We start from the raw sequence: 13,455 nt of genomic DNA, 5'->3' as shown, positions 1-13,455 counted from the left end.
TCCCAGTTGAAAAGTCTGTGGAAGCGCTGAAAATGATGAAGGCAGAGTTTGACGTGTGATTCAAAAAACACAGTGCATTCTTGAATCGATTTGCTTGACAAGCCTCTCAAGGCTGCGGTTCTCTCCGTTGGTTGTGCATCTTTTTCTTCTACACTTTTTCCTTCCACTCAACTTTCTGTTAACATGCTTGGATACAGCACTCTGTGAACAGCCAGCTTCTTTGACAATGAATGTTTGTGGCTTACCCTCCTTGTGAAGGGTGTCAATGCTTGTCTTCTGGACAACTGTCAGATCAGCAGTCTTCCCCATGATTGTGTAGCCTAGAGAACCAAACTGAGAGACCATTTTGACGGCTCAGGAAACCTTTGCAGGCGTTTTGAGTTGATAATCTGATCAACATGTCACCATATTCTAATTTGTTGAGATAGTGAATTGGTGGGTTTTTGTTAAATGTGAGCCAAATCATCACAATTAAAAGAACAAAAGACTTAAACCACTTCAGTTTGTGTGCATTACATTTAATACACAAGTGTCACAATTTGAGTTGAATTACTGAAATAAATGAACTTTTTCATGACATTCAAATTTACTGAGATGCACCTGTATATCTTTTGAAAAGAAATGATTAGTTGTCTGTGTGATGCATAACAAAATAAACTATTGTAGCATTAAAAGGTAGAATAAATACAGGTAAAATCATAATAAAATAATAATAATACTACTAGTAGTCAGTCCGGCCAATGGTATTTTCTTTTATAAACCGACCGGCCCCCCATTAAAGAAAAGAAAATTATGTGGCCCTCTCAGAAAAAAGTTTGGGGACCCCTGGTGTAGAATATAATAAAATACTCACAGAGTATGAGAGGCAGTGCACTGGACCCCATCCTGACACAATAACAGACTGTTATGTGCTGTGTGCGCTTCCTGTGTTTCACAATTGGAGAAGAGATGAGGGAGACAGAACTCTACAGAGTTTAATCTGAAGAAAAAGAAAGAAAAATATATCCATTCCAAGTCATTTAGCTTCTCTTTCAGTGCATGCAATTTGTTAAAGCTGTTTTTCTACTTGGAAAGATTGTTTCACAGAGAATGTCTTCCAGCAATTGTTCTCACTGCATTGTTTTGTTCGTTCACGCTGCCAGAGCCGCCCACATTACAGACAGATCAGAGAACACCAAGGTCATGATGTGACTCCTAATGCAGAGTGGAGAAGAAAAGATTGTGGATTACTTACATATGTGTGACGAGAAACGCGGAGATGGAAGGATTACAGCCGCCCCTGAAACGTAGACTCTCTTGCAATGTCGCTAATAATTGGAGGTGATTTAAACTGGGTGACCGTATTTTAGTTTTCCAAAATGAGGACAGTGGGGGCCGGATGTAGACGGGTTGGATGTAGGGGGATTTCTTCACATTTCCTTAACAAAACTTAACACCTACCACCGTATCATGGGTAGAATGGAAAATGTTTAAATGTTACAAGCATTTCAGTCAAATGTAATTAATGGAATATTTCAAACCTTTAACCCATGGGGGAAAATCAACCCTTGGCAATAGCCCATTCCACAGAAAAAAGAAAGAAAGAAAAAAAAACCTTCCAACAGGAGCTGCAGGAGTCAGGTTTAACTGATGGCTTTAACTGATCAAGGAGAGATGACTGACAGACCATGCTGAAGGATTTGCTACTCAGCGGACTGACAGAAATCTGATTTTTTAAAATGTGCTCCCTTTACACAGAGTAGGTGTGATCGCCAAACCGAAAGTGAAAGTGAACAGACAGTGCTCATTCAAAGGAGATTTAAATACTAGGCATATTGATATAGCTGCTCCCTAATGCGGGAAAGTATATGCAATATTAGAATGTTTACTGAGCAGGCGGTAATGGTCAGAAATTTAGTGGAAACGGGATAAAGAAACAGTCCCTCGCAGGGCTTTAATACAAAAGAAAAAATAATAATAATACCCCACACACACAATGAATGCTGACAGCAGAAAGTAAAATTCGAATCCTGCACGCGATTTAGAAATGACAGTTTTTAGATCAAAAAAAAAAAAAAAAAAGGACATATGTCCAGGAAAAAGAGGATGTATATCCTTAAGATTTCTGCTGTATCTGCAACTGATGGAGATTGTGAGACAGAGGAAATGAAAGCATCATTATTTCCTCATGTGGTTGACCATGAAGCACTGAAAGTATATAAAACGAAGGAGAGCACTCTTTATCATCAGGACTCTTGTCTTTTTTTATGCTTCTGTTCCTGAAATGTTTAGTTGCAGGGGCCACTAGGGTCCTTAGCAAACATGTAAGGGGCCTCGAGATGACTTAAAATGAAACCAATTAAAAAATCAAGATATTTTGACTATAGCCTATATAGTTTTGGGTAAGGTGAACGTTTTTATTACAGTTTATCATCAAGAACTCGTATTCCCATACTGAGATATAATAGATCTTTCTCCTCTTTATACTTGGATACTTCATTACATTTAAAATCATTCAAAATATTTTCTATAGAAAATAGATGTATTTTATTTTGCTTTCAATACACTATACAGCGTTTCTCTGCTGTCCTTCTCTCAGTAAAATGCACTTTAAAAAACATGCATGAGATGGGATTTGTTTTTGGACAGTTGGTGGCGTTCCGCCTCTCTTGTCCTTTTAGGGGTTGTTACAACAAGGCTATTATCATTATAGACATTGAGGGGGACAATTATTTCCCCCGTATAGTTAGAAGTGGCCAAATTATCCCCCCAATATTGTCCATTTTTGCAGTGCTGCACACGATTACACAGCACTCTGTTTGCTGTTAGGATGACAACAGTGCAAATTCTAGCGTGAAGCATCAGTTTATTATTGTAAGAGGAAGGTGCGATTGAAGTAGCAAAACATTTAGTATTCGACAACTATTTTATGATAGAAACATTAATCTGCCCACAGTAATATGAAGTGGTGTAAACATCACGACTATTTTCTCTTCAAATATGTCTGTTTTAAATTGAAAATTTCATGTAATTCCTAACTGAATGTGATGAGAAAAAACATTTAGCATTTTTTTGACATTTTAGCCATACAAACAAGAGTGAACATAAAGATCAAAAATGTTATTTGCAAATATTTCTTTGCTGGAATAAGACCTATAGTATTTTCTTCACCATTCTATTTATAAAAAAAATAAAATAAAAAAATAAAATAAATAAATACATAAATAAATAAAATGTGACAATTAAAAAAGTAATAAATATAAATAATAAAACAATAAGTAATCAACAAAAATAATAAATAAAACAAGTAATAATAAATACATATTAAATGAAAAACAACTAATAAAGTAATAAAAAAATCCTAATAAAGTAATAAATAGCAATTAAAAATAAACAATAAATACAATTAAGAACTAAAATAATTAATAAATAATAATAATAAAAAATAATAAATTTTAATAAATTGTACATTTATTTATTAATAAAACATTAATACTTCAACTAAAATATTCAGGAAAACATGCACAAAAAGATTTTTTGTAAATGTGCGTATAATTTAACATGCGTTTGGCAGGTATGTTTATCTAAAGTGACTTATATTGCATTTGAGGTACTCTTTTAAATTAAAAAAACATTATTGGCATCTTTGGTTCCATGATGAAACTTTAACATCCACCAAGCCTGTCCATTGCACAAACTGGTTCTTTATAGTGAAAAAAAAAAAAAGTTATTTAGATCATTAAAATGTTCGTCAGATTTAGAAAAGGTGGTTCTTTCAAGAACTCTTCACTGAAAGCTGCTTAGGGAACCAAAAATGGTGCTTCTGTGGCATTGTTATGAGTGTATTCATTTTATTGATTCATGTGTTCCTTGGGAACCAAACTTATGACCTTAGCATTGCTTATTTAGTTCACTTTTAAGTACTGAATCATTTATAAAGTGATTCATGTTTTCTCCAACCACTCTTTATCATCAGGACTATCGTCTTTTTTCATGCTTTTTTTCTGTGGATGTATTCTCACTTACTGCAATTTTTTATTTTATTTAATTTTTTACATCTATCATGTTTACACTTGGACACTTCATTAAATAAAAAACAAAACAAAAAATATATTTTTTTCACATTTAAACAAAGATCTTGATGCATTTAGTGCTATTAACAAATAGCGGTTAATATGGTTAAAACAACCCTATATGTTAACTTTGAAAAGTGAAAAAGTCCTGAAAAAAAACATGCAAATGTTTTTTGTTTTTAATTAAGTTTATTTAGCGAATATAAATCTCACACTTTATTAGCTGTAGCAAAAATAGCATATGTTTTTAATATGAAAAAAAAAATTAAAATATATGACTGTAAAAATAAATATATATGAAATATATATTCATGCAACAAAAATAATCTTCGTCTATCTTGTTGTCTTGGCAAAAACACATCAGGCATTATTTTATAAAACAAAGAACACATTGTATTAAACTCTTATCAACAAAGTGCCAAATTACAACATTAATTTAATTCTGCACAGCAATTAATTAACATTTCAGGCAGTTGCACTTGTGTTGAACATAAGAGCTCACTGGAAATGTTTTATTATTTAATATAGATAATTATGTGTGCTTATATGCTGTGTGTACAGATAATACAGTGCATATGTATTTCTAAAGCCTTTCAGTCAAGCATGTGCAGAAGCAGTTCACTCCGATTCATTTGTTAAGCAATGCATTACTGTATCTGCTGGTGTCAATCTCTTTTAGCTGTCTGTTGTCTTTACTGCATTTAGGGACCTTTAAACAAATAATACAGATGAAAGATGATGCATTATGCAGGTGATGTGAAAGTTGAGCTCATTCTGCTGAAGATTCACAGTTTTAAGATCTCAATGAACCCTACAAGTAACTGAACTGAAACACTTAAACAGATTAATAATGTAAAAGAACCAACATGAGCCACAATCTGTATGAACTTGTGCTAATTATGAGCAGTTTGTCAGTTATTGTGAATTATTGTGCAGATGTAACAAAATTCTTACGCGTTTTATTCTTCTTCCTAATAGGTTGAGCATAAGTTGCATCAGCAGCTTCAGCACCTGAAGAACACAGACGACAAATAACAATAAAATAATCATACAATATAAGATTTTATACATTTTATAAGAGTTTACAATACAAAATAAGAGTTTACATTTGTACTCAATGAGCACATGACTTAATCATTCTGATCTGTAGCGGAAACAGTGCCTAATGGTTAATATTTAAGGTTAGTGTTTTGACTGTAATAGTGATGAATCTTGACTCTGTGTTTCTCGTACCTCCATCTTTGTTGTGCTTCAGTTCAGAGTACAAAGTAGACTCAGACTCACTGCTCTTCCCTGATAGAGATCAACAGACAGGAAATTAATTAACATTACAATATACATCTGCAACACTAATAACTGGTACATGATCGTATGAAGAAGGAATAGTGGCTAACCACAAAGAAACTACAGAAGAGTATATTGATTCAAAATGTTAATCAATATATTGGTTAATAAGTGTGAATATAATTTCAAGCCAACAGAATAACGACTCAAAACCTGATTTTATTTTATTAGCAGGTTCTGTTAAAATATTTATTATCAGACATTCACCTTTTTGTTTGTCTTTAGTTTTCATTTCAATCAGAAAATCACGAAATCCAGCACCTATTAAAAAAAAAAAAAAAAAAAAAAAAAAAAGTTGTTTATCTGACTCTCTCTCTCTGGCATGGTTTATTATGATATATGATCTAAATTTGGAAATGCTTTTCCTGATATTATAAAATCATATCTGAGGTAATATGATGACTCATTGAGACGGTTGTGTTTAGAGGCAGTTTGTGGTGTTTACCTTTGCCCTTGGTTTTCTTTTTGTCCTGTATATCGATCTGTGCATAAACCAGATCACTGGGTCCTTCAGGATTATTATCTAACACAAACCAGATCAGTCAGATTATTCAGAACATGCTAGAAATATTGTAATTTAGGAAAAACAGGATTTCACCTTTACTTTTGGATTTCTTTTCTTTTATTCTGACTTCTGAGTATGTCACATTATTTGGCTCTGCTGTGGTATCATCTAAAAACATATTAATAATCGAGAATTAATTATTATAAACGAATATACTTTTCTTTTTGATGAATTAGGAATACATTAATGTTTCTGATGATGAATATATTGTAGTGAGATGTAGTTAAGAGGGTTTGTTTTAACCTTTGTCCATCTTTTTCTTAACAGTGACCTCTGAATATGTGACGTCTGCCAATGGCTTCAGATCATCTTAAGAAAAAGGCAATATTATTGAATAAATGATATTTGTTGATGATGAATGATGTGTGTTTAAATAAGGTTTAAGACTCAACCTTTGTCTCTCTTATTCACTTCAGTCACAACATCACACATGTGATCAGAACCTGATGGCCACAAACAAGCATTTAAGAATAAAAGGTAAAAAGCAAAGCAGTCTTGAAGATAACAAAATAACAATAATGATCAATAAAACATATATGTATCAAAAAAGCTTATTTATTGAGCTTTCATATGATGTATATATCTCAGTTTTGTAAAATTTAACCTTATGACTGGTTTTGTGGTCCAGGGTCACATATATAGAAGAATGCTGGTGTCCAAATGACATTGGACCCCATTGGCTTTCATTGTATGGACAAAAAGAGACTTTTTCTAAAATAACTTGTGTGACAGTTCCACAAATGACAAAGTCAAACATGTTTGAAAAGACACTGATTCATTTTTATGTGTGAACTATCCCCATTTAAATAATTAGTTATTGAGGCTGACCAGATTGTAGAGGAGAGTTTTCCTGTTGAGATTCTGCAGATTGATTTGGGTCTGATGTCTGTTTAATGTCACGCTGCTGATCTATAAAAGAAACAAAGAGCATTATGGTCACTTAAGAGTATTTGCAGTGATTACAGTGACTATTTAAGCTGACATTTAGATCTTCTCATGAACTTTTATTCATAAACTGTATCTTTTATTTGTTGCTGTTCAGTTGTATTAATCATACAAAATATTACGAACTGCTCCACACCTTTGTTCTTCTTGTATCTCCACAGCAGCAGCAGTGAGATGAAGATCAACAGACAAACACTCAATCCCACAACCACACCAGTGACCAGACGAGGAGAAAATGAAGCTCCTGAGATTAGAGAATATGACAAGATCTGTTTGTGAGTGATATACTGTATGATAATATTGCACACGTACATAAAGTCGCTCATTATTCCCAGACCTCTGACTGAGATCCAGCTGTGGAGTGACTGTCCTCTCTCTGTTTTACAGTAGTAGAAACCCTCATGAGACTTTGAGACAGTAGTGATGCTCATTTCTCCTGTCGTCTGATTCTGGACGAGTGATCCGTCTTTATAGAAATCAGCTCTGAGGATCGGGGAGTTTGTAGATCGATGTAAACAGTGTAGAGTCAGAGTATCTCCCTCAATCACAGGATCAACAGAACTCACCAGAATCACATCACCATCTACACAACACAAGACAAGTGGGCTTATGGCAAATAGTAAGAAGACATCTAAACAATGTGTTGTGGAGTCAGACTTTTAACAGCTGGCATGAAAATGATTTTGTGTACAGGAATCTGGCCAAAAACTTAATTTAAATGGGAAGAGAAGAAATCATTAAAATGATTGTATTGTCAGTCTGTAATCAGCTCAGCTTTAAAGAAAACCATCAGTGGAAAATGTGATATTTTTTAGAATTTAGATTAGAAAGTGTGAGACTCACCATGTACAGTGATGTTGAGAGGATGACGTTTGTCTCCAGATTCAGACTGACACCAGTAAACTCCAGTGTCAGATGTGCTGAGAGAGACGATTCGACATCTAGATCCTGTTTGTTTTGAACAATCTTCTGTGTTTATGTCTGTGTATCTTCTCACTGTCCATCCAGAGTTACTCTGATCCTCACAGCTCAGAGAGAGAGAGTCAGATGAGAAGTGTTGACTTCTGTTGGGACTCACCACCAGAGAGACTTGGGACGATTTACCTGAAAAGAAGAAAATCTCACTCACAATTAACAGCACATGCATGTTTTTTTTTTTTTTTTTTTTTTTTTTTTAAATAGAATTATCTGTAATAGGTAAGGAGATACAATTAATTAATTAATTAATGATAATCATATATTACAGTATGAGTGTGCATTTGATAGTGCTTCTAGTTTAGACTGAGTATTGGAGGGAAGTAAGAGCAGGTTTTTGAGGTTGCCATTGGTTTGAGATGTTTTTCTTCATCTTGTGCTAGAGAATGCAATGCAATACAAATACAGATGAACTCAAGCACAAATAGTGTCACTCAGACTCACCAGTGATCCACAGTGGCTGTGTGTTACTGTATTTTGTGTAATAGGCCGGTGGTCCTCTCTCTGCTCTGCACGTATAAACTCCTGTGTGCTGTAGAGCAGCAGGACTGAGAGTGTAAGAGCCTCCAGCTCCTCTGCTGCTGTCTGACAGATGATCATCATCTCTGAACCAGCTGAACGTCCAGCCTGTAGAGGAGCCTGTAACCTCACAGATCAGAGTCACTGAGTCTCCTTCAGTCAGCCACGGCTGTGGAGACACTCGCACTGCTGCCTGAGCTTCAGCTGAACAAAACATGAGGAGTTATAGAGCCACAGAGAAACTGAGAGAGAAGCTGTTCACACTGATAATAATGAACAAACACACAAACTCACCTGATACAGTCAGTGTAACAGCATCACTGCGCTGAGAGCTTTGTGTCCCCATCTGTCCTGTACAGGTGTATTTACCGCGGTGAAAGTCATCAACACTGCTGATGTTCAACTCTTGTGTTGAGATTCGGCTGACAGAGTTTTTATATTGGTAGTTTGTTCCCTCTGTTTCCCATCTGTATGTCCACTCAGTGTCTCCTCCCCACTTTATATCACATCTGAGGGTGACTGTTTCTCCTCTGAACACTCGTTCATCAGGCCGTACCGTCGCCACAGCTTTAGGACTCACTGTACAAACACAGATTACTGCATTTATTTTTGAATCCAAGTTTTAGAAGTTCTTTAGATATTGTCTCTGATCTGTGTGTTGTGTCACATACTATGATCTCTCACCTGTAACATTTACCCACAGTGCATCACTGTATTGTGTGTAGTAGACTGGTTTTCCTCTTCCAGCTCTACACCAGTACTGGCCTCCATCAGACACTGAATCAATCTTCATTCTGTAGGAGTTTGTTTCTGTCTTTGTCTCAGAGTTCAGTGTGTGTTTGTACCAGTAAAAGTCCCATCCAGTGGACAGATCCATGCGACAGGTCAAAGTCACTGTGTTTCCTGTCAGTGCAGCTCCTGCAGGATCTGATGTGAGTTCAGGCTTTGGCTGTAGACCTGCAGGAAAACAAAAACATTACAAATCATTTGTCTGCTTTATAATAATTCCTGATTATCACGCCTAATTTCATCAGACTATCTGAAGGCTTCATGAACTCATTTAACATCATTATCTGTAAGTCTCCTCGTTCTCTCTGACTTCAGTACAAAACACATCCGCATTGAACTGTTTTACTGAAATTCATTTCCATTCTTATAACAGTCATGGATATCACCTGTAACCATAGCAACAGTGACTAAAGTAAATACCAAAGATGTAGATGCCCATAACAATGAAAAGTTTTGTTTACCAAAAAACACACACAGGACCTGTAGTATCGCATCTAAACAGAATAACGACAGAATAATGAAAAGTGAACGGTTTTAGTCCTCTAATACGAAAAGATGTTGCTACAGGATAATATATAAACATTATTGAGACAAAAATATAGATTTTTAAATGAGTATTAAACAGATGTGAATATGAACACTCACCTGATACAGTCATTATAACAGCAGCACTGATGTCTGATCTCTGTGAGTCTGATCTCTCTCCTCTACAGCTGTATTGACCACTATCAGACACAGATGTGATGCTGTAGACTCTCTCAGTGATGTGTTTGATGATTGAACCATCTTTAAACCAGCTGTATGTCCACTGAATGTTTCCTCCTCCCTGTATGTCACATGTGAGAAAGACTGTCTCTCCTCTGAACACTCGCTGATCTGGACTCACCTTCACTACAGGTTTTGGTCTCACTGTATTAAAACACATATTATAAACTGTTATAAACTCAAAACCTCCTTAAGAGTAGAAAACACTTGCTTTTAGTTTGTATTAATTGCACCAAAAATATTTGTAAATATTAGCAAAAACGAAATAAAATTGATATTCATATTCATATTCATATTCATATTATTATTTTATTTTTTTCACACATCAACTGCAGACTGTACGACAAAACATTTAAGAATGTAAAAACTGTGCTGAATGTGACAAGTTTATGGACCTTTTTCACATTTCCATGTTTCTCATCGCGGAAGTCGTCATAGTTGGGTCAAATCTGAGAGCAGTGAATGGGAGTGTACCACAAATATATTGTTTTTGCATTCCCACATTTGCTCAAATAGCATTAAAAAAACTCCACAACAGTGTTTTCCTGACAGAAGAGCGAACAATGTCAAATTTACCATCCTCCATAGACACAGCATTACAATTTAGCAGTAATTTGTTTTGTTTTTTGTAACGTGATGAAAAGGTGATATAGTGTTATAAATGTACATACATTTTATTTTTGAATCGAAATATGAAAAACTTAAAGATTTATGATGATGACAGTTAAAACACAGTCTTGTGAAAAGGGTCCACTGTTGCATAATTTGATATAGAAACATTCCATTTAGAAATAAGCTAAATATACTGAGCTGAATTTGGTAAGCAGTAAGGCATTTTTCTATTCTCAACAAAACCAGTTCAGATGACTGGATGTGTGACAGTAGAGTGAGTTTAGGAGGACAATGATATACAACTCACCTGCCACAGAAAGAGAAACAGCTGAGCTTAAATGTGATGAGTTTGGTCTTCCACCTCTCTGTCCTCTACATCCGTACTGACCCGCATCAGACTCAGTAGCTGCTCTGATAGTGAGAGTGTCTCTGTCTACAGTGTAACGACCAGACATCTGTAACTTTACACTGTCTGTGCCTTTATACCACTCATATCTCCACTCAGGTGTCCTGTCATATCTCCAGTCATTTGTCAGGCCATTTCTATGACTCCAGTAACTGTGAGACTCAATCACACACTTCAGATTGACTGTCTCTCCAGTAAATACAGGACTGTCTGGTGTCACAGTCACTCTAGATGTGGGTGAATCTGTGAAGACAAAAAATATCATTATTATTTTTTTAAATGTATTACTATTTCAACTTGTATTTCATAACATAACTCCTTAATGAGGAACAGACTATCTGAAGACTTCATGAACTCATTTAACATCATTATCTGTAAGTGTCCTCATTCTCTCTGACTTCAGGACAAAACTCATCTGTATTGAACTCTCTCACAAGTCCATTTCTATTCTCATTATAGTCGTGAATATTACCGGTAACCATAGAGACAGTGATGAGTTAATAATAATTAGTTAATAATATTGTGCAACAACACACTCATGGCAAGATTTGCTTAGATAAACTAAACTGTTCTCACTACATGATACTCTCATGATACTTAAAAATTTAATTTTTAATTACATCTAAGACAAATGATGAAGAGTTAACAAACATTAGTATTCATTAAAACAGTAAATTTGGTGTTACATCAGGAATAGACTTGAATAGGCTTTGGTTTTGTTTTCTCTCTCATGCAGAGGACAATAGAGACACCAGGATAGAAACATTCATGATATGCTTATAAAAATATAGTTTAATATTAGAATCATATGCTTTCACTCGGACTACATACACAAAATATGCTTTAATTTTGTATTTCATTAAATAATTTATTACATGTAATTAATAATAAATCAATAAACATGGAAAAGCTCAAATGTGTGACCTTCTGGGTTCATTGTATTTTTTGCATCGTTTTTGATGCTAAATTAAATAGTTTTAAACATTTGGTTAATTTTTAAATGATACACACTGCTGTTATTAGTGACACTGTCATGATTATGGTCTGGTGTTTCCCTGTCTTCTGTTTAAGGACTTTTATGCTGAAGTGTTTTTCTTTTCCCATTGTTTTTGGATTCACTTCCTGTGTTTAGTTCCTGTTTCAGTTTGTTACAACAGTGTTGTTTTGTTTTTTTACCATAGTAACCCTCATCTGTTTCCATGGCTACTCATTGCCTACACCTGTCCCTTCTTGTCTATATCTCCAGTGTTTCTCTTGTTTATTGTCATTTCTTAACTGACCTGCCTGACTTTTCTCTCATTTTTTTTTTTCGTCTACAAACCCGTTTCAATCCACACTGATCTGTGATGGTCCTCGAGGATTATTTAAACATTATTGAACAGTTTCTGTTCTGGCTGGTAAGTGAGACTCTTTTCAGTCAGAGATTTCAACAAAGCATTTCTTTTAAAGAGCTCATGAGGCAATAATACTGTTAAGTAAAAAAAAAAAAAAAAAAAAAAACTTGTCTAACTTCTAGCTGTCTGATATCAGCCTCTTACGACTAACACAGATAATCAACATTTTTGGGTCTCTCTGTGAAATGAGCAAGCAACACTTCACATGTTAAAACAAAATATTAGCTTTTCACTTTCAGTCAGCAGTTCAGTATCGGTTTTGACCAGCAGCTGGAACTATTTTCAGTCCACATTCAACAAACTATTATTTAACACAATGACATTGAGAAATCACGTGTCTGTTCTCAGTCTTTCATCTCTACAATTTTTTTATAACAAATATTGAATGAATAACACTAAGAATAGTAGGTGCAGAAGATCATTAATTACAGTGAAAACTGTTGCATTAAGCTAGCTTGCTCTTCTAAATTTACCATTCATTATTAAAATAAATCAAATTAAATTAAATAGTAAAAAATGTATTTTAAGGACCACTTCTCAATATAAATTAGTTGCTTATTAGCAACATATTATTATCATCATATAGGCTGTTCACATAATAATCACATAATAATGTTAAATAATAAACACATAATACAAAACAATGCATAGTTAGTTAGATAATTTGTCCCCAAACTATACTGTGACAAATAAAATAAAATAAAAACATGAATCTCAAGAGTGATTAAATAAATTACATATTTTCTTGGTCTGTTCAAGATTACAATTAATCAACTTTCTGGTAGATTTAATAATAATAATAATAATAATAATAATAATAATAATAATAATAATAATAATAATAATAATAATAATAAACAAAGAAAAATATATACTTTAGTACTTCTAAGAAAATCTAAAAAAAGTTACCACTTGTACAATTGAAACAATCTTTCACATTTAAATATCATACATAAAATATACACTTATTCATTATATAAAATGTAAGATGAATACATACATGACAATATACAACATGTATTGATAATGTATTGCCCACATACCTTTAGAGATTAAATAATTCATTTCAAATGGATTGCAAGTATGTTT

General features: G+C 34.1%; 1 protein-coding gene and 1 long non-coding RNA gene across 2 annotated transcripts in view; both read right to left on the bottom strand.

Moving 5' to 3' along the window:
• Positions 1–4,284: 4,284 nt before the first annotated feature.
• On the bottom strand, positions 4,285–5,347 carry LOC141331438 (uncharacterized). The gene is made up of 3 exons (XR_012355259.1): positions 5,286–5,347; positions 5,007–5,063; positions 4,285–4,761 (listed from the first exon to the last, which is right to left on the bottom strand). It is a non-coding gene; the product is annotated as an uncharacterized lncRNA (long non-coding RNA).
• Positions 5,348–5,370: 23 nt separating this feature from the next.
• The window catches only part of LOC141331700 (basement membrane-specific heparan sulfate proteoglycan core protein-like), a 75,398-nt gene continuing 67,313 nt past the window's right edge, over positions 5,371–13,455 (bottom strand). Inside the window, exons 15-29 of the mRNA XM_073836733.1 lie at positions 11,117–11,124; positions 9,835–10,094; positions 9,085–9,357; positions 8,695–8,979; positions 8,326–8,604; positions 7,750–8,010; positions 7,251–7,489; positions 7,043–7,175; positions 6,790–6,870; positions 6,354–6,404; positions 6,205–6,270; positions 5,995–6,069; positions 5,842–5,919; positions 5,604–5,657; positions 5,371–5,456 (exon numbers count right to left, since the gene is read on the bottom strand). Of these exons, the coding sequence (XP_073692834.1) occupies positions 5,371–5,456; positions 5,604–5,657; positions 5,842–5,919; positions 5,995–6,069; positions 6,205–6,270; positions 6,354–6,404; positions 6,790–6,870; positions 7,043–7,175; positions 7,251–7,489; positions 7,750–8,010; positions 8,326–8,604; positions 8,695–8,979; positions 9,085–9,357; positions 9,835–10,094; positions 11,117–11,124 (2,229 nt within the window). The remainder of the gene's footprint in view (positions 5,457–5,603; positions 5,658–5,841; positions 5,920–5,994; positions 6,070–6,204; positions 6,271–6,353; positions 6,405–6,789; positions 6,871–7,042; positions 7,176–7,250; positions 7,490–7,749; positions 8,011–8,325; positions 8,605–8,694; positions 8,980–9,084; positions 9,358–9,834; positions 10,095–11,116; positions 11,125–13,455) is intronic.

The sequence above is a fragment of the Garra rufa genome, chromosome 3, assembly GCF_049309525.1.
Source record: "Garra rufa chromosome 3, GarRuf1.0, whole genome shotgun sequence".
Classification (NCBI taxonomy): domain Eukaryota; kingdom Metazoa; phylum Chordata; class Actinopteri; order Cypriniformes; family Cyprinidae; genus Garra; species Garra rufa.
This window is presented reverse-complemented; position numbering and strand designations above follow the sequence as displayed.